This window comes from Podarcis raffonei, chromosome 3 (assembly GCF_027172205.1).
Source record: "Podarcis raffonei isolate rPodRaf1 chromosome 3, rPodRaf1.pri, whole genome shotgun sequence".
NCBI lineage: Eukaryota > Metazoa > Chordata > Lepidosauria > Squamata > Lacertidae > Podarcis > Podarcis raffonei.
Window position 1 is genome coordinate 35404272 of NC_070604.1, and position 21972 is coordinate 35426243.

The 21972-nt window shown below is 40.8% G+C and overlaps 1 protein-coding gene across 39 annotated transcripts in view; it reads right to left on the bottom strand.

The window, feature by feature from the left end:
* The window catches only part of DST (dystonin), a 304267-nt gene that overhangs the window by 130004 nt on the left and 152291 nt on the right, over positions 1-21972 (bottom strand). For 19 of the 39 annotated variants that reach the window (XM_053381110.1, XM_053381108.1, XM_053381102.1 and 16 more), the window contains 11 exons: positions 21154-21337; positions 18468-18625; positions 17271-17449; positions 16811-16949; positions 15551-15744; positions 12510-12672; positions 11955-12038; positions 10368-10475; positions 8901-8999; positions 3595-6282; positions 1924-2130 (listed from right to left, as the gene is read on the bottom strand). In XM_053381110.1, the coding sequence (XP_053237085.1) occupies positions 1924-2130; positions 3595-6282; positions 8901-8999; positions 10368-10475; positions 11955-12038; positions 12510-12672; positions 15551-15744; positions 16811-16949; positions 17271-17449; positions 18468-18625; positions 21154-21337 (4203 nt within the window). Of the gene's footprint in view, positions 1-1923; positions 2442-2797; positions 3552-3594; positions 6283-8900; positions 9000-10367; positions 10476-11954; positions 12039-12509; positions 12673-15550; positions 15745-16810; positions 16950-17270; positions 17450-18467; positions 18626-21153; positions 21338-21972 lie in introns of those variants that run through there. The other 20 variants (XM_053381122.1, XM_053381115.1, XM_053381116.1 and 17 more) reach the window with 3 other exon arrangements.

The window sequence follows — 21972 nt, forward strand, 5'->3', positions numbered from 1 at the left end:
TATACAACATAGAGGAACAACTCAGGCATAATTTTAAGTACATTCAGGTCCTAATGATTTCAAGGAGAAGTAAAGCATTAGCTTAAATCTTCCACCAAAACCAATGGGGCATAGAAGCGCTTAACTCTTATCAAATTGTGCATCATAATTACAAGCATGGAGCAACGTTAAATCTACTGTATGCTGAAAACTATACATAAGCAAACTCAAAATGCTTTGTTCTGCTTAGAAATCAGCCAGGAACCCTATTTTACAACCCAATTAAATCATAGGGAATCATTTCCATGAGCCAGATGTTTTAAATTACTGCAGGCCAATTTAATAACTTCCATTGTTAAATTATGACTGTGAGGAAAAATACAGACTAGAAATTCCTGAGGAAATGAGCTCAGCTGCTTCTAGCAATCGTAGCCCTGTGTGGCAGTCAAAAACTGCATTATCAAGGGCTTCTTTATACGTCAATTTCTTCTTTGTCTTGGGACACGTAATACCTTTTAAGTAGAATTTGTCATTTTTCATCTTTGTAGCAGTGACGGCATCAATAATGCCCCTTTTAATAGCTTCTTCCATCGATAATCTGCAATGAGACTTGGGATCTATCAATCCACCAGTCAGATGTTGATACTCTAGGCAGCGAGTGCCCATTTCTTTCTCTAGGACATTTGTGTTCATTGCTTCAACGGCTGACAGAACACTATTTGTTACAGGGTGAATAATCCCAGTAAAGACCAGTTCACATTGCTGGATGTGCTTAGCAGACGCCTCATCAATCAGCTCCCTTTGCAAGGCCTCTGCCACACTATATCTCTTCCCAGTAAAGGGATCAATTATACCTCCCGTACTTGCTTGTGCTTCAAGGCACCTCAGCGCTGTGGTTCTCTCCACTAGGTTTTTGCGAGCAGCTTTCAGAAGAGGCATTCTCTCATTTGTCTCGGGCAGCCAGACACCAGCAATGGGGCTGTTGACATCTGTGCGTGGTTTAGAATTGCTCAACAAAACATCCGCAAGCTCGCTGGCTGTGATTTGCCCTTCCTTGTATTGACTGACCAGCATTCTATCAACTTTGCCATCAGTTAATGCCTCGTCAATGTTGAACTGCATTCCAGTTTTTAGGTCTGTCAGCACAAGGTAAGAATTTCCATGGTGATCAAAGCATGTGGATTCTTTCCACTGAAATTCTTGCCCTGACAGCTGGAGGTAGGTACTTTTGTCTATCAGGGACTTTTTATAAGCCTCATAGGAGGTCATTTCTGCTCCAGTTGTAATATCTACTACGGATATTTTATGAATTTTTTCAGCAGATGGGGTGGTTATTTTTCTCTCCCCAACAGGGAGCAGGAAGCATTTGCTTCCGATATCAAGTAAACACAGCTTCAGCAAATCATTATAATACATGGCTTGCCTATTATTTGGATTCTGGAAGACTTTTTTATTACTGGAATGTTCATATATAAATTTCAGAACGGTGTTGTTCAGCAAGCCCAGCTGGACCGCAACTTCAGGACGCACACGGACACTTCTCACAGGGTCAATAATACCTCCACTTGCTATCTGAGCTTCAATAAAACTTTTGCCTTTCTGCCTTTCAAGGATTCTGGTTTCAATTGCTTGATAAACAGACAACTTTTTCCCAGAAAATAGATATCCTAAAACTGCCTTTTCTGCCTCAAGAAGCCTGCTTTTGTATTCATGATCTACAAGTCCCTTGGCAACTGAATCATCAACCGAGTATTTCTGACCTGCTGTGGGGTCAATGATAAAACCAGTGGCGGCCTGGGCTTCAAGCAGTGCTAACACAGATGCTTTTTCAATTATTCTCTGCTTAGCTGCAGAAGCAAATGAGACCTTCCCTTTACTAGATTCAATATACAACCCAGCTATTGCAGTAGGCTTAGTCAAAAAATTCTCAAGATTTTTTTGAACCTCAGCAATGGCCTTCTTTCCTGAATGAAGCTGTTCAGCTGTGCTCAGGTCTAGAAGTTTAACTTCAATCAACTGCTTAGCAGTTACATCATGCCGGAGACCTTGAAATTTGATATTATCATATTCAGAGGGGATCAGAGCAACCTCCTTGGCTTGCTTTTCCTCTAAGATGGCACTGATCTTTGATAAATCTTCATTTTGGAGATTCTGTAAATAGGAATTGTTTGACATAATGAAGGATACTGTACTTAGAAAATAGCATCAAGTTATTACTCTAGCCCATAAACAGGGGGAGGGGAAAGATGCAGAATATGAACAGCAAACACTAAGAATCAGCAAACTTTATTAACCCTGGTAATATGGAATATGGTTTGAGAAGGAAAGTGGGATGGAATGACAGCAAAGTGTAAAAAGAGAAACTATCTCTTAGCAATATCATCACCCTTCTAATAGCAAAATCAGGTGGTGAATGAAGGCAGGAAATCCCCAAGATTCATAGAAGTACTATATATTAAAACCTAAGGGCGCAGGTGGCGCTGTGGGTTAAACCACAGAGCCTAGGGCTTGCCGATCAGAAGGTCGGCGGTATGAATCCCCACGATGGGGTGAGCTCCCGTTGCTCGGTCCCAGCTCCTGCCAACCTAGCAGTTCGAAAGCACGTCAAAGTGCAAGTAGATAAATAGGTACCGCTCCGGCAGGAAGGTAAACAGTGTTTCTGTGCACTGCTCTGGTTCTCCAGAAGCGGCTTAGTCATGCTGGCCACATGACCTGGAAGCTGTACGCTGGCTCCCTCAGCCAATAAAGCGAGATGAGCGCCGCAACCCCAGAGTCGGTCACGACTGGACCTAATGGTCAGGGGTCCCTTTACCTTTACCTAAGGGCACAAAACTAAACAAACCCTCAAAGGAGACAATGCTCAGAGCATGCTCAGTAGCCATGGAATACAGACTGCAGCTGGAAAAGAAAAACAAAACACAGCGTGCGAAGAGTGGACTGGCCAGTTTGGAGGGAGCTGCTGAGAGAACCCTGAACAGGGTCACTCCTTTGGGAGAAATGAGAGACTGCACCTTTTTGCTCCAAGTGCTACTTTAAAAAATCTAAAGGGGATGTGAACAACTTGGATTTGTGAATTTCTTTCTTCATTCACCCAGGCCTGTTGTATGTGCAGTACAATACTAAAGAGAGCTCTTGGACTTCTGTAGGCCACAAATAATCATTCTGCAGTTGGATGGTGAGCTTTTAAGGTTAGAACTGCACTTTTTGCCTCCACCTCATGTCTTGTTGAAATCATAGGGTGTGGGGACAGCTGTGGGCAGAGAATGGTGTAAAGACACATCATTCTGCCTGCTGCTTTTATCTGGCAAACACCATTTTGCAGAGAAGTGTGCTCTTCGGTATGTAGGGCCCCCTCTTTTAAACAAATGGGGAACCTTTTGGTGGGTGTTGGTGGGTGAAATTTTTGCTTCCACACATGCAAGCAACTTCTGCATCTGCACAAATGTCTTGGGGTTATAATGCGGATTGATGCATGCCAGATGTAAGAAAGTGTTCGATATCAGATAAGATGAAAACATAGAAATAGAACAGAAAAGCAATGAAGATTACAGGAGAACAGAAAGTTGTAACAACAACACCCAAGCAATATCAAACGCCATCAAATGTGCCATGTACCTCCAATGGATGCAGGCGCTTCCCTAAGCCCACTTCATAACTCTCTTCAAGCCTGGAACTGAGGAGTTTGCCGTCTCTCAATTTATCTATTTCTGAAATTCTTGTGATAGGGTTGCTCTTATCAACCATTATCTCAAACTCTGTGCTTGTCTGGGAAACATATTCGGCATAGGACTGTTGACTTATTCCATTTTCCAGTTGGTGGGTTACTCCGGACAACTGGAATGGCTTCTCTCGTTGCAATGAATCAGTGGCAACTGTTTGCAACTTCTGTGCAACCAGCGGTTCAGATTTGCAACTTGAGCCACTTAGGTGTCTCCTTCTTAATAAAGGAGATGTGGTCGTACAGAGGTTAATATGTTCAAAATCTCTTGGGGAGGTGTCTCCCAAGTAACTAAACCCATTTCCCTTCCACCCAAAGTCTAACTGGATGTTCCTTTTGTTGATCTCATTCTGAAACCAACGCAGCTGATTGCCGTGATCTCTTTTCTGCAGGTCTATTTGGTGCTTCAAGTTCTCTACTGTCCGCCTATGCATTTGCAACTCTTCTTCCATTTTGCGGTATTTCTGCACATACTCCATTTCTGCATGCTTGCCTTGCTGAAGCTGCTCACGGGATTTCTGAAGTCTGTCTTGCAGGTCTTCAATTTGAAGTTTATACATTCTAATGTTGTCTTGAGCCATGTGGTTTTCTTGCTGCAGGGTGATACATTCCATCCTGATACCAGATATGTCATTTTCCGCTATGTTGTGCGTTTCCAAGAGTTTTTCAAATTTCTTCCTAAACTCTTCTGCAGAATGCTTGAACGCAATTGATTCTTCCTGAAGTAAAGCCACATTTTGGCGCGCCATTTGTTCCTCCAAGGTCTTCTGATGCAAGTCATCTTGCAGCTTCTTCATCTTGCTATTGAGCTCATGAATATGGGACTGCTGCTGCTGGACCTTCTGCTCGTTCATCTTCATTTCCATAGTGAATGTGCTCATCTGAGTACGTAGGTTTCTTATTTCCATCTCTGCATTCATGTTATAAGCATTGTCCCTGTCACATTTCTGCTTAAATTCACCGGCTAATTCTTTTGCTTTTATTAGCTCATCTTCTAATCTCTTGATGTGATCCAAGTGCTCCTGCTCAAGTATTATCTGTTTGTGCAGTTGTTCGTTTGTGATACGTAGTTGCTCTTTGAAACCTTCAGCCAGGGCTTTTAATTCATCATTTTTTCTGTCAATAATTTGTCTTTCAAGAATTATCTTCTCTGAATCGGTCCGGACTTCAGTCATCATTATTTTGGTCTCGCTGTTCCATCTAGAAAGCTCCTCAACCTTCTGTTTTAACTTTTCCACTAAGTGATTGCTATCTGCTAAATCATCTTTCAGTCTTTGAATCTTCAGCTGGTTTTCTTTTTCTTCTCTTGTCTTTTGAAGGAATTGTTCCTGCATTTTTTTTAACTGTTCTTGTAGGCTGGTTGTTTCCCCTCTGCATGAAACAGTTCTCTGTTCAGCTGCCATTTTTTCTTGCTGAAGAGAAGTGATTTGGGAATGCAATTGCTGAATAGTAATCCCAGTGTGTGTGTGTGTCCTAGCCAACTCCTCCAGCTCCATCTTTAACAGTGCCTTTTCCTTCTGAAGTGACCTCAGCTCTTCTTGATACTTCATATTTATTTTCTTCAGATCCATGGCTTCTTGCATTACCTCTTCAGCTTTGCCTGTGGTTTTCTGCAGCTGCCTGTCAAGCTCCTTCAGCTGCTCCAAGTATCCTTGCTCTACCAGCTCTTTCTGATCCAGCTCTACTTTAAGGCGCCTGAGAGAATTATTGGCATCATCCAGTTTTTCTTTTAGTAAGCGAGCCTTTTCTTCAGCAGATGCATTCTGCAGTTCAAGTTCACACAGTTCGTATTTTAGGTCTTTGATGGTTTTCTCGGACTTTTTGTTGGCAAATGTTAACTCATCCACCAGTTGCTGGAATTCCTCAATGTTTTTCAGTTCTTGCTTTTCTCTGAAAATGTCTGAACCTGTTGGCAACAGAGTTTCTTGTCCTATTATAGTAATTTGCCTTCTGACTTCAGTTATTTCCTTTTCTCTGCACTTGCTTTTCACCAGACTACCTTGAAACTCCATGTCTTGTTCCATTTCCTTAATGAGTTTCACAAGTTTCTCTTCTTCAGCAGTCTTCTTCCTCAGTTCCTCCATCAGTGCTTTCTTTTGCTGCTCTAAATCTTGAAGATTGGTGTCCTTCCTTCTTAACTTATCTTCAAGAGCATCTCTAGCCACAGCAGTTTCCTCTAGCTGCATTCTGAAAGCTCTGAACTTTTCTTCAACCATACTTCTCTGAGCCTCAGTCTTCAAAGCGAGCTGCTTCACACGCTCCAATTCCTGCTCTGCGTCTTCTTTCTCTTTAAGAGCATCCTCTAGTTCCATGCGAAAGCGCTTTGCTTCTTGCTCAGCCTTGGCTTTCTGGAGAGAAATCTCCTCCATTTTTGCCTGCTGCTTCTTCATTTCTTTCTCTGCATCGGCCTTTGCTTTGGGAAGTTCTACTTCCAACTGGAACTTCTGTTTCCTCAACTCATCCAACATCTCCTCAAGCTCGTTTATCCTCTCCATAAGTTTTCTGTTCTCACTCATTACTTCTTTTTGCTGCTGCTCCAGATCAGAATATTCACCACGTACTAGTGCCTCCTTATTCTTCAGGATCTGCCAAAAAAATAAGGCAACAAGAAACATTGAAATCCATTCTTTTAAAACGTTAGGTAATGTTGTAATGTTAAAATGCACAGTTGCAAATACTTACAAACTTCAACTACAGCATGTCAGCAGCACAGACTGAGGGATTCCCACCACCACTGTCACCATCAGAAAGGGACCGTTAGTTAGAGTAAAGAGAAAGCTGTATGAAGGAATCCACCAGCCGAAGTCCTCAAGAAGAATCCCTTTGCTTTCAGGATAAGAGTTGTTTCATAGGCTGAAGGTGATGCCCAGAAGCTCACTTGCATGAGTCCTTGCTTAAAAGCTACAGAGCAACTTCTCAGCAAAACACACCATGCAAGAAAAAAGCACTTCATCATTTGATGGTTAGTTGAATAAGAAGAGGAGAGCGTTTTAGTGTAAAACATGATACAATTAGCAAGAAACCACATTTAATTAGCCATGTCCTTCAACAATAGTTATTTAGGCTCTGAACATAATGCTCTTTCTTTTAACAAAAGACTAGCACAACGTTACAGTATCATTAACTCACCAAGACATACTAATGCAAAGGCAGCTTTATTTCCTTCTGGATTGAATTTAATTCTTTCTAACTATTGCTGTTAAATGAGATTTTATTTTCCAGTAGATGTCCCATTACACCAATAAATGCGACATCTACTGGTATATAACACAAACCACAAGATACTTGGAAACGCCAATGCTAAAGATCATTAAAATGTAATAATTTAATTATCTCCCCGCCCACTAATCCTGATCAGCAAAACAAGTTGTCAGCTGGGAGGTTTCTGTAGCTGATGTTGCTACGTAAATGAATAAAAGGAATGATTATGCAAATCAACAGCTTAGCAGTTTGTTTAAATATTGCAACTCCATTGAATCAGTTTTAAATCAATTTTCGCACCACACAAAGACATATTTAAGTTTCAAGTGATGATTAGGAATGATTTTGAAGTATTTATTTCTATAATACTATTATATTCGTTATGATTGCCTCTGATTTTCAATACAACTATGTACCTCTTTCTTTTTTATTTCTTCCTTTTGGCCTATGCTTTCTCTGCACATTCTCGATTCAAAAACTGGCTGTTCGTTTCCTGTGTTTCCATACTTTGTTCTCCTGACATCCTCTCTTAGTTTATGATTTTTGTCTTCTTCGAATAGCTTTGAATGGTCATGTACATCTTTATGCAGCACTGACTCAGCTAGAAAAAATCCTTCCTTTTTTAAAAAAACATATCCACTTCCATCTCTACATTTTCTTTGTGAACACCAGTGAATAGAGTGGTCAAAGCACAGACAACATTCTGTGTCAAACTCTCAGCATTTGAAGATTGCAAGAAAGGGTATCTTCAAATTTTTCCTTTCTTGGTTCATGTCCAAATTACCCTTCCTCAAAATTATTTTGCTTTGGGAACTGGCCAGCACTACATCACTATTTATTTGAATAACATAACAATACTGAATTCATATTTTGGTTGATGTTGCTTTGCATCATACCACAATTTAGTTCATACACTTTTAGACTATGCTGTATAACGGTGTTTTCTACTGTGTAAACCTTTGAAACAGCACAGAAACAAGTTGTGCTTCCTTGGCCTTCAACATTTATTTTCTTTGGAATTTGTACAGTCTTTCTTGTGGGGTAGCTGTTCTAAAATTGCTGCTATCTAGAGACATATTATGTAATGTATTAGTAGTATTCACCTGTCAGAAGGACACGTGTCTTAATTGTTGCTGCATTGTCTTACTGATTCCTTCCTTGGTTTTAAATTGCTTAGGGCAGTTTTGCAACAATGGCTAACAATTCACCTGTTTGAATATTCTCTTCCACCTTTATCAGTACACTGTGAGAATATTTTTCAAAGTCTTTATTCAGGTTCTCAGGGTGCAACCTTTCTGAAAGGCAAGTGGGTTGTTGAATTGGGCTGATTCCCATAGGATAATGCCCTGCCTTCAGACTTCTATTCTTTATTCTCATCACAGGCTCAGAATTAGTTTTCCCATGTACTCTCTTGCTCTCTCCTTCAGTGAAACAGACCATTTAAATTTCTCCTCCCTTTCAACAGCAACATGCACTGCCTCCACTGGCAGCTTTGTCTGCCTGCCATTTTTATTTGCAGACTGAATAGAAAACTCTTTTCTGAATTGGCCTTGTTCAATACTATACATCACAGGAGCTATTGAGATATCTTTGCTTGCATGCAGATGCCTCCCTTTGCCATACTTCCCAACCCTGTTGATCCTGTCATCACTACTTAGACTACTATCAAATCCAGCTGCTAAGTTGAAAGCACGGCAGTGTGAGAGAGCTTATAAGCCAATAAATATAAAGGTATTTTACAAGTTTCTCAGTACCTTAGGGAAATTCTCATATAGAACCAATCCTGCAATAGAATTTTAGCAAACTAAAGTAGTAAAAATAGTAGGGACAATGAGAGCGGATAACTTCAGGTCAGTCTTGGTGTTCGCTAGATACGTGACGTCAACCTTCATTTTATATCTAGAGAGTACGTAAGGAGTTCACATCATCTATCCTTATACTTAAAAAAGTATAGCTGTCTTAGTGGTTTTACCATCCCTTTGAAAGTTATCTACTGAGTTACCTCTTCCTCCTCCAGCCTTTTGAGAGAGTCACCAGCAAACTTTATATACTGAGTCATCAAGGTCACCAAAGCTGTGTAGCGTGTTCGTAAGTCCATAAACTGTAATGAAACAGAGGAACGGTACTGATTAATGCTGAAATGGAGTGTCTTAAATTTATTTACTTTTATATAGAACAAGTAAGGTTACAAGATGATTTCTGAGATAAAAATGAACTGCGTCTTTCTAAATCATAATATACAAAACACATTAGAAAGATTACCCTAACAGATTCTTAGAAGAATCAGTGTAACAAACAGAGTGTTGAGAGGAGTTGACTTTTGTCTGCTTTGGGGGTAGCAGGTGTGGAGGTGCTCTTAAGAATGAAAGATGAAGGACCAAATTCATCATGGGATTAACCTCCTAACCCCTCACGCCTTAAATCATTTATTTTATGAATTATTGAATGCAATGAATCCCAACACATTTTTCTGTATGAAGCAGAGACATCATTCAATATGTTATATTAGAAAAGGATGCTTCAGGGTCCCAAAAAGACATGAGGGTTACAGACATATACAGGAACATAATCTTTCATAAATCATTCTGTAACTCTTTGTATTCTGGCTATCATTCACAGAGTCTGTGATTATATTCAGTCTCGATTGCACTTAATCTCTATCTTGCTGATGGGTGAGCTTGCAAACTCTGGAACAAAGAAATGTCTCTTCGCAGCCTCATTTCAATCACAGCCAGGGATAGGTTCCAAACGTCAGTTTGTTGTACTTTTACCCTATGGTCACCAGTATCCACATTTTAATCTAAGTTCTTTAGATCCTTTAACTCTAAAGAACTCCCTACCTACACTGAACTTCTAAATTGCAGTGATTTTGGGGTTTTCGTTTACAAATCCTCATTAACTCTTTTGGACACATTAATCTACCTTATACCAAATCAGACCAACTGTTCCATCCAGTTTGGTACTATCTATGCTGATGTGTAAAAGCTCTCCAAGGTATCATCCACCAGATGTTCCTTGTCATGCAACCTGTGATTCCTCTTGCTAGAGATGCCAGTAGTTGAACCGCGAACCTTCTTCATGCAAATCATGTACTCTACCTCTGAGCAACCCCCTCTCTTCTGAATCACAGGCACTGGCCACAGTCCACTGTACATTTGCACATTACACTGAAGTTGATGATATGGAAAGTGGTGAAACTGTACCCTGGAATAATGTGGTAAACTAATCTATGTAACCCTGGCAACGTCAGATGACCAATGTTTGCCACATTGGGCTCTCTGACTGGATATAGTAGCTGTAGCCAGACTAGCTGCACCCAAAATGAAGCAGCAGGGTGTAACATGATCAATTACTAGCTTTGTATATTTAGACTGAAAGTATTTCATGAATGTAGCTCAAAAGCTTTCAAAATGCAGAAGTGGAATGTGGGCCATTATAAAGCATTATACATTAAGGCACGTCCAACTACCTCTTGGATAATGAAATCAGAGGAGCTCTGCATTCTTCGGCGTTTCACTGGAGATTTTTGCTGGGAGTCAACCATGGCTCTGTATGTCATCGTTTGCAACTCGTAGTCCTGCAGAAAATAAATGGAAATAGGTAAACCTGTAAGCTACTTGTTCCATACTAGGAGTCTCTCAAGTGCTGCATAAATTCATCTGAGTACTAAAGACTATGGGTGATATCCAATGGTGACTGGTCTGCTGGCAGAAGGGAATCTGTCAGGAAAACTGGGAAGGAGGCAATTTTAGGCAATCCCCCAATAGCATACGATCTGGACAGTTCTAGATCCCCCTCTAGATTTGGACAGTTGGAAGGTGGGGAAAACCTTCCAGAACAGATTTTGAGGGGGAGGGGATGCAAGGTATCGGGAGGGAAAGATTACCTCCTGTCAGCTGACAGTCACCAGAAGATATCCTGGATATCCTGTGACATTAGGGCAGTGAAGCTGGAGTGTAAAAGAAGACAATGCAGCTGCTATGGAACTCACATTATAACTGGAATGGGAAACAGCAACTTCCCTCAGCTCAACTGGCAGGTTTCATTGATGGTTTTCCATCCAAAACCTGTCACTCTGGAAACAGAGGTAGAGATAGGAAGAATGCCTGCACACAGCTGAACAGGACTACAGGAGATTTCTCTTGGCTTTTCTCTGTTGCTTTGGTGACAGGTAAAGCTGCCACTCAAGTGGGTAGGTTGGATTGTCTGATTACAGACTACACCCTGCAGCACAGGAGAGGATGGATGGTGGGGTGGCACTGTTCACCTGACCTCTGGTCCGTGGTGCTGCTGCAGTTTAAGATAAAAAAGGTAAAGGACCCCATGATGGCTAAGTCCAGTCAAAGGCAACTATGGGGTGCAGCGTTCATCTCACTTTCAGGCCGAGGGAGCTGGTGTGTGTCCACAGACAGCTTTTCCAGGACATGTGGCCAGCATGACTAAACTGCTTCTGGCGCAACGGAACACTGTGATGGAAACTAGAGTGCACAGAAACGCCTTTTACCTTTCCACCGCAGAGGTACATATTTATCTACTTGCACTGGCATGCTTTCGAACTGCTAGGTTGGCAGGAGCTGGAACAGAGCAATGGGAGCCCACCCCGTCACAGGGATTTGAACCGCCGACCTTCTGATTGGCAAGCCTAAGAGGCTCAGTGGTTTAGACCACAGCGCCACTACAAGGTAGAGGGGCAAGGTGAGGTGAGGTGGCAGCAAGGTCAGCATTTTGCAAATGCACTGGAAGGAGCACCGGATTCCCTATGCTAGAGGTCAGCTGAGAGCCGCCACCCCAGCCCACTACTGCTGCCAGCGCCCACTGACACAATGCAGCCTAACAATGTGGATTGGAGCAGCAGCTGTGGCAGTAACAGCAACATGTGAAGCAATGTGTAAAGTGTATCTCTCAGAAGACACGGCAGCTTCCACATTTCCATACCCAGACTTCCAGGTGCAGGAACAGCAGCATCACTGTCATCATTCTGGATGCTGAGCAATGCTCACATTTCCACAAAGAATTAAAAAAGAATAATGACTGTGCACAGAAGTTATAGTTTTACCTTTACTGCAGCTGAATACTGCTCTGAGTGCTTCTGGCATTCATCTAGCTTGTTTTGTTTCGTCTCTATTTCCGACACTAGCATCTGTAAAATAAACAAGAGAATTTTAGTATGTAACAGTATCAACCTATGCAACTTTCCCCATCCTGAAGGTTGGTGTTCTACTTGTTTTTTAAAACATACTAGACTGAAAACGTGAAAGTTGTGTTTATGTATAAAAACTTAGCATGAAAGGCTGTTTCCCTGTCGTCCGCTTTATAAATTACCTTTGGCTCTACAAGAAAAATGGAAGGGGGGGACATTGCCCCTCAACCAACATATGCAGAAACATACTAGATTATTAATAATGTAAGATACAGAGGTATATCCAGTACACTGCTTAAAGGGGGAAATTTCTTATTAGCTGAACTGAAACTGGCTGTCTTTAGCTTAGTTATTAATTCTTTACATCTAAGCCCTAGAACAAAACCTGCATGTTATAAGTGGATATTTTTTATCAGCTCACTACAGAAAGGTGGCATATAAACAAATTAAATCAATCAATCAAGCTTTTACCTTTTGCTGGTTTAGCTGTTTGGCCAGAGCTTTACTGTTCTGAGGTGGGTTTTCCTGGAATCTCTGCTGAGTTTCTTCGACTTGCTTGATCCAGTTATCCAGTGCACCATATGTATCCCTGTAGTACTTTAGGGATTTATTGATAGCTTCTAAGTCACGCAACCTGGTTGAGTGAAAAGCAAGCTGTTTCAGTGAGGAAGAACAAACTAGTAGCAATGACAATAAAGAACTAACCATCATCACCACCAGCAACCTTACAATAACCTTGTATGGGCAAGTCAGTATTATTATTCCCCGCATAATAAAGATCTTTGGGGTGGGTGCTAAGTCTGAAACAGAACAGAGATTGCCTAAAGCTACACAGTAAGTTCAGGGCAAAGGTGAAATTAGAAATTCCTGGTTTGTAGCTCAGCGCTAGGCTACACCACTTCATAAACAGCTGGCTGTCAGAAGCCATCATTCGGCTAGAAGTCCTTTTCTCAGGATTTCTACTGCAAACCTTCAGAAAAGGCTTTGCCAATTTCATAAAAAAAACTCTCTGATTTCTTTTTAATTTCCATGCCTTCTTTGAGGAGCTCACAGTTATCAAGAAATGTATTAGTTCTGAGGAATACATGCCAAAGAACATACATTCCTGGGTTCATAAAGCTCCAGGCAACCTTCTATCTCTCTATCAAACATCCCTTCATCTTTATAGGAAGCCAGATGTCTCTCCCTGTGTTCCTTATTTCAAAGGGCTTTGTCTCTCTCTGTCTCTATCTACAAGTTCCTCATTTCAAATGCCAGGCATTGAAAAATAAGTGAATCCCCTGCCACGATAACCTCCAGATTCAGACAAGGATGCTTACATGTACCAGTGTATTTTAGACATAAAAAGCTACTCAGGGTGACCACTAGAGGGAAGTTATGTAGAATTCAGCAGAAGCTTAAAAAACAAAAGGAAAAACGGAGCAGTCACGTTCCATGTCCTGCAACAGTATTCCTCAGTTGCAAAACTTCAGGATTAGAATGTGGAGAAAAGACTCACTTTAGAATAAATTCCCAGTTCTTCATATGCTGAATAAATCCATGGTTGTTAGGGAAAAACAGGTACCTAGTCTATTACAAAAGTCTTTATAGAAAAGGGCCTTGCAATCTACAGGAATAATAATAATAATAATAATAATAATAATAATAATAATAATACTTTTTTTCCTGCAGTTTTCAAGCTTGAGGCAGAAAGAGAAGAAGGAAAGCGAAACATTATGTGGTATTTACGATAACTGCAATCCTAAAAACTGACCTGTGGTGCTGGAGGGGGTTAAGATTGAAGGGATTCCCCTGTCCACTGTTGTCTACCACTTGGGACTCCCCCACAGAAAGCTGAAACTATGGAAACTGAGGTAGTGGAAATACTGTTGCCATCAGTGCTCCCAACAGCAGTACCCAGTTAAGACACTGAAACAGAGCATTTTGAGAGCTGGGGCCATGGACCTGCTCAGTCCTACCTCAGTCCATTTCCCCAGCCTGGGCCAGCCTGATACTGGTGCAACAGGAAGAATAAAAAAAAAAAAACCACACACTCCTTCACCAACCTTCTGGCTTGGCCTGGGCTGGCTGAGGCTGTGGGGTAGTAGAACCCACATCTCCATACCTCTCTATGGCCCCTCTTGTTCTGTGAGTAGCAATTAGTAAATAATTTGGGCAATAGTTAAAATGGCTAAGTTTTATACAGCTGAAGAAAAATTATACTGATAACTAGCCAGGGTTTTATTTTTATTATATATATATATATAACAGGAGGGTGAACATTTGTAGGGAACAGTCTGTTTACAGTTACAAGCGGCAGTCGACACAAAATCTGTTACCTCTTGCGCTCAGAGTGCCTGAGTGTTGATGGTGAACTGCCAGCACAGTCAATTAAGCTGTCCGAGATAGGCAGCATTTGCTTCATGTTTATCTCACAAGCACGCAGGAGCATTCTCATTTGCCATAAATAAGGGTACCTTAAACTGTCAGGACAGACTACCCACACAGTGCTTCTAAGACAGGCATGCTTTCCTGAAGATAGCAAGGATTGAACCAAGGGAATCACAGACGTGCAGTATGTATCTTGCAGAAGCCACAGTGTGGAAGTTGCTTCCCTGTGGCTTCTTTCCACATCGCAGCAGTAACATGTGCCTGGCAGGGCCACTGAGGGGTCTGCACGGAGGTGACAGCCATGGGCCTAGTTGGCCCTGCAGCCTCTTGCCCACCAGGCAAAGCTCTCCATCTCCTTCGCTCTTAGAGAAAAGCAGGGAGGTGGAGGCAGAATCCCAGTGCCAATACTAAAAAAGCAGCAAAAGAAAGAAAAAAAATCAAGCGGGGGGGGGGGGGAGAGACTGTTGCTACTAACAGCAGCTGCAAAACAACAAAAAGTAAGCCCTAGGAGGAGATGCAGAGAAATGTATTTACTGAGGGATTTTTCATATGCAATGTGTAAGTTTACTGTCAATGCACTGGTAGCAGTTGGATGGATTTGTACAATGGTGGAATTCAGTGTAAAACAGGAACACTTCCACATGCTTGGTGAATCAGCAGCTGGTTTCTCCACATATTAAATGGCGACTCTCCACAGGGAGACTGAAGAGGAGCCACGGCCACTACTGGGCCAGGCGGGGGGTAGGTGAAGGCAACAAGGAGCCCAAACAGTAAGATTTGTCCGGCTCCACACACTTCCCTAGGGACGGCCTTGTGTGTGCATGAAGGAACCATATTCACTGCTCAGTGTTCCTTCATATATATGTTATGGGAGCTGTTTTGAAAGAAGTCTCAAGAAAGCAGCACCTGTCCTCCTGTCAAAATGGGCATGACCAAACCAGAGAAGTTTTATCTTCTTTATTTCTTTCTCTCCTCAGTTATGCTATACATGATGGTTGAGACTTCCTGAAGGAAATTACCTGAAAACACCTAAAAGTAACAGACACTCTGCCAAAACTCCAAGACCAGCATAAGGTAACCCCACACGCACCAAAAGAAAGGTTTCACTCTGAAGTTTCTGAAAAGAAAGTAGGAGTACTAACCTGTTCTCAATCTGAGAATGAACATTCTGCCATCTCTCAGTCAGCTGATCTGCTTTCTCTTTGTGCCAGTCAAAGTCGAGATCACGTTCCTTGTGTGTTTTAAACATCTGATCACTAATTGCTTTAGCTTTCTGGAGTTCGTCTTCTAGAGCATGGAATACTTCTCTTTTTACATCAACCTCTGATCTCCATTGCTGGTACACAAAACATGTGACATCTCAATACAGATCCTAATGCTGCTGTTTCAAATCAATATGCATCATTACTAACTAATGCATCATATTACTAATTAGTAATAGGGTATCCATGCAGGAAACAAACAAAGCACCCGAATTTTCAGTGAAATGCTATAAAAAATGGTTTTGTATTTGCACCGTTACTGCTTCTGTAACTATAATGAAGAGGAATACTTTGCTAATTATAGGCATACCTAAGTTTATCTCTCATGTGGCTAATCTTCCCTGGTCTTCCACTTCTAAGCAGTTAAGGAAAATTAGCTGCATAAGAAGGAAGGGAAAAGGCTGCATTCTTTCCTCGTATAATTTGGCTGTGTTTTTCTTTTCTGAAGAACCATATGGGAAGGAAAGGGACCAGTGACTGTTTCAGGATCCTCCATCTTTTGTTGCCTATAACATGGATGGAAAACCTCCAAATGTTGTTGGACTACAACACCCATCATCCTTGACTACTGGCCATGCTGGCTGAGGCTGATGAGAGTTAGAGTCCAGCAACATCTGGAGGAGGACAGGTTCCTAATCCCTGCCCTATAGGGATGAGAGGAAAACCTCAGGATTCTAAACTTCTGATCTTCTTTTCACAAGATGGTGTAATATACAGCTCAGCTCTTAGCTAAGTGTTACTGGGAAATGACATAATAATCAACATTCATTCCTAATTCTCAATATTTGACCAGTCAACTGGCCACATCTCAATGCCACTCATGTTACTTCATTTTCATTCTTCTAAAGGCCAAACAGAAGGCAGGTGATTCAAGACAGATAAAATAAAGTACTTCTTCTAAAGTACTACCTTGTTAAACTATCAAATTTGCTCCCACAGGAAGCAATGAGGGCCACCAACTTGGATACAGGAAGTTTAGACAAATTCATGGAAGAGAAGCCTATTGATGGCTATGCTCTGTCTCCAAGGTCAGAGACAGTAATGCTTCTGAATACCAGTTTCTGAAAACCACAGGATATATATATTACTTAAAAGCACACCTATTTCTCATTATTATTTTTCTGTACATCATAAGAATACCTTCAATGTAGCCATAAGGTTCTCAATATTGCTCTTGTCGGCAGTTAATGGTTCTTCCTCACATAGTTTAGTCTCATAGAGTTTTACCAGTGCTTCAGCTCCTTGAGTGTTTTTCAGCACCAAATTTATAGTTTTTAACCTGAAACAAAAGGGATCATTTGTCATTCATAATTTCCAAATAGTTCTAAAGTTTTAAAACTTGTTTTAGTATATGAAGACTATACGACTAAGATCATTCTTCTATTTGTTTGTTTGTGCAAATTTATTTCAGGCCTTTCAACTTTATAAACACTTTCAAGGTGGCCATATGAAATTCTGTATCTATTATTCAATTCAACAAAATATTCAAAACTGTGAATATACTTCGCTTCCCCTCCAAGCACACGCTACATCATCCTATCAAATGATGATGATGATGAAAAAGTGTTACAAAATGTGAATGACTTGATGGCTTACTTACTTTTCTATGTAAATGGAAGACATGGAGTAAACCTGATTCATATTTTGAATTACAAGGTTAAGCTCCGACCGCAGAGTAGGAACTGAGGGCGAACCAGCAGCTTGACTGAAAAAATCATCGCATTTGTCTGTGATTGTTTCCAAGTCCTCCTTGAGTCGATCCAGATCCTTCTTCAGTTTCTACAGAACCAAAGATGAAATGTTTTACCCCCCTATAGCAAGGAGCAGTTCTCAATCATTATAAGCATCCTTAGGTCAAGAGACACTAATACTATAGAAGATAATATGAGCAAAGGGTTATAGGACCCTTTGGAGCAGCATGAGAGGCTACAGGGGAAAGAGGAAATCACAAAAAACTGCCCTGCCTTTGTACCCCTGTGGGGAACCTCCACTGAATCTCAGTTCCTTCTGAACATAGCTGTCAACGTTTCCCGTTTTTCAAGGGAAATTCCCTTATTCCAAATAGGATTCCTTAAAAGAAAAGGGAAAAGTTGACAGTTATGCTTCTGAAATTGAAATGAGCCCTTCCATTTTTCTAAATTACTTTTTATTGGGGTTTTTGTGTTACAAAGCAAACAGATAAACAGTGAACGGTGCATCCATTGTCTCCACTTTCAATTCTTTGTCTTTTTCACAGTTCGTTTACGTTTGGTGAGAGACATTTTTGTCATAGACATCTTGCTGCTGGTGGAAATGGGAGGTGGGGAGAGATATGGTGATATCATTCTTTCATTCTATTGCCTATTCTTAGTGTAGGGTGGTTGTGTCCTTCAATTGTTTGTTTGCCCTTCCATTTGTTGAGAACTAGCAAGGGTTCAAGCCAGTAAAAGCAAAACTAGTTAATCCAAGCTAGAACTCAAAAGTCGTAACCACTGCCACACAAAAACCAAAAGACTTATTTGATAAGATCCTTGCTCACTTTTATCTTCAAAGAACCAGTAAAGCTCACCTGCTCAGTCTGGGAATTCCAAAATGAAGGCATTTGTAAACAGACTGCCCCAAAACCAACTGGTGGCTCAAATGTTTACTTCACTTTAATTAGCTCTACAAGTGCACATTACTCGTTTTAATTTGTAGATGCAGCCATGCAAATAATTGTAGCGGTCCCTTCTGAATAAGCTCTTTATGAGCTCATCATTACACGACTGTTACATTTCCTGAGCTTTGGAGAGCCCACAGAGAAACTCAGAAGACTCACCTCTTGTTCAGAGATCCGAAATACACTTTCATGTAAGTCATCTCTCTCCAGTGGGGTTCGAATCTGCCTAATCAAACGATCTTCACAATTCTCCAAACGAAGTCTCATGTTTCGAACTTCTGAGATGTATAGGTTGTAAATGGATTCTTCATGCTCCTCTGTTGGAAGGAAATGGAAGAATGCAAGTAAAACCAAGTCTATTTAATGTTCTTCTGCCACCACACAACAGATATTCTAAAGTCACAGTGCTATAACCTTGTCTGCAGTGTCTCTGCTTCATCTAAAGGAAATGTGCAATTAACTTTAATGGGAAGTGGTCAAGAAGAGAAAGGGATATGCTATCAATGTAGGGAAAAGAGGGAGCATGTCTTCAAATTCTTGTTTCCATGGTTCTCCATCTCTCTTTTTTTAAAAGCTAATATGTTTGCTACAACTATTAAAATATGCAGAAACTGAAACTTACACTCCACTTATACTGAGACCTGCAGGTGTAGGTTAGTATATTAAATAAATAAATAAATAAATAAATAAATAAATAAATAAATAAATAAATAAATAAATATAAAAGCCACCTTTCCATAAAATAATATAAATTTTATACAGGCAGAATATTGCCCACTCTGTGGAGTTTCACCATTCAAATTGGTCAAAAGCCAGTAAAGAATGTTCTTTACCACACAAAAAGATCTATTTTAGTAAAAAGTTTGAATGCATTTGAAAATTTTCAGATTGCTGTTAATTTAGACCCACAATTTCCCCAGCCAATCATATTTCAAAGGTACCTCTGTACATTTGAAATAACAAGCATAAACAAATCTAGCAACCCCCCCCCCATTTCAAATAGATTTTCTCCCCAAGGGGAGATGTGGAAGTTCACAAATTGGGGTCACCTTGAGCATCTTCTCAAGTGGAGAAATGCAAACATCGTAACAGCAGGACACAAAATCAACTTCTTGCTTGCCATGTATCATCATCATCATGTCTTAGTATGGGCATCCCCCCAAAAACTAATATGCACATCACTTTAGTCATAGGTATTATCATCCCATTTGTGTATGCACAGTGATTAATTGGATTGTTTATGGTTCGTCCAGAGATGATTTCATAATAAGATGGTATTAAATCTATAGAAATGAGTCCCTTATCATTTTCTCCAGATACACAGTCGAGCACAGTATATCTCTGCTCCGTACTTATATATTTACTTTAATCAGCTTTCATCTGTTATTGCATCCCTTTCTATATCAGCATCAGCCTGAATGCATAATATAATACATCTATTCAGCTTTATGGAAGCATTTAAAGCTCAGTGATATCATATATTTTCAAAAGGCAGATGGAATATTTACAACAGCAAGGAAGAACTTCAAAGACTTTTTTTAAACAGATACTCTTACTGTTTTTCCAAAGGATATAGGGTGCATTTATGGCATACTTGCAGATTTATTTATTTTTTAAGGAGAGTAAGTAAACAAATGTAAGTGATGTGGTATGATACTCCTGGTATTTTATTTTGAGAGGGAAAATATGTTCCTTGTACATTTGTGTGTAACAGTAACAGATGTTCTTCCTCTTATTGTGCAACCTGCCAAAATAATTGTTCTATTTACTCACACAAATTATTACCAGCTCATTTTAGGAACCCAATTGAGATCTCAGATTGTGTGCCAGTAAAATGCATATTACATTTTCAGCAATTATGCAGGGGCACAAGTTCTTTTATCTGCAATATAACATTTCAATATCTGAATCAGTTCTGTGTGTTATGAACAACAAAACAAACAGAAGGGGAGTCATGGGGAGATCAGCTCTTCTTTTTCCTTCCCGTTTCCTAAGTGATTTTCTTAGGAGCATCTGTGTTAATGACAGCTCAGTGATTTCAAACAGACACAAAACAAGTATAGAGAGTTACAGTCAGCTGACCTATACCATGTGGGACGCGGGTCACAGAAATCGCACTTCCTCTTCTGCTATTTGAAAAGCAACATCTTAATGTCTGAACTGGCTCTGAGTGCTCACTGTTAGACCTAGGTAATTGCTTACGTGCTGTGGGTTAAACCACAGAGCCTAGGACTTGCCAATCAGAAGGTCGGCGGTTCGAATCCCCGCGACGGGGTGAGCTCTCATTGCTCGGTCCCTGCTCCTGCCAACCTAGCAGTTCAAAAGCACGTCAAAGTGCAAGTAGATAAATAGGTACCGCTCCGGCGGGAAGGTAAACGGTGTTTCCGTGCGCTGCTCTGGTTTGCCAGAAGTGGCTTAGTCATGCCGCTGTATGCCGGCTCCCTCGGCCAATAAAGCGAGATGAGCACCGCAACCCCAGAGTCAGTCACGACTGGACCTAATGGTCAGGGGTCCCTTTACCTTTTTACTACATATTCATGCCAAAAGCATACATGCCAAAGTGTGTGTCTGTTTTGACAACACTGCAGCAGCAACTGTAGAAAAAATAACAAATACTCATGCAAACTGCTCATTTTTTCCATTTGAAACTGTAAAAAAGAATGGGCCTTTGGACTTTCCCAACTTACGCCTTCCACTGGTATCTATTTCCCTCTCTGCTTCTGAAATGAGCACCGCTGTGAAAGAGCCACAGCAGTATAGTTCACGTATGTAACATTGAAAGGGTAGTCAATACCATAAGCATCTTGTATGGGAGACTTCTGCACAGTTGATGTGCTATATTTACCTCTCTCTGCAGACTTAAGGAGCTCTTGGTAGTACTGCTTGCACACATTCACCTCCCTTTCCAGCTGAGCAATGTCAGCAACTGAAAAGGCTTTGGACTCCTGGCTGTCTTCAAGGAAGTCATCAAAGCGGGACTGCAAGTTGCTTAAAACCTGCTGGTGTTCACCTGGCAAGAGTGTCTTTATCTAGGAAACATTAAAAATCAGGAGGGGTAATTAAAGTCTTTCTAATGTTGGGTGCCATTTTATAAACCACATACTGTTTTGTCAGTTTCTTAAGGCAGTATTTTAATGTTCCAAAAAGGTAATACACATGTTGCTCTGTGAGGGCAGCACATTGGAAGATGCCTGTAGAGGAATTGCTCTTTAGTAACCAGAAGAAAAGTCAATTGCGATGACTCATTTCAATGAAATGCATACAGCAACTTTCAAATACATACAAGTTAAAAACCCACATAAATGTCCTGGACACTCCAATGAGACCAGACAACATGCGCTGGGTGTTTACAGACATTGACATATGCACATTTTAAGTGCTTAGTATAAGAAACACCAATACAACACTGACATACCTTCAGCAATGATGCCTACTATGGAAAACATGGAGCTTCCCACAATCTTAGCCTATCATGATATAAAGGGAGGTTGTAGCTTCTGGATGCAAGCAGCAAACTGTTGTTGCACAGATATAATACAGGAATACGGCACATTACAGAACCAAATATTCGGGAACTGTGTGTGGCTACACTCAGCTTTAGCCACTATAGATAACTGCTTCCGAATCATGGAATATTAGGCTAGGTATGTTTTGTTATGAGTGC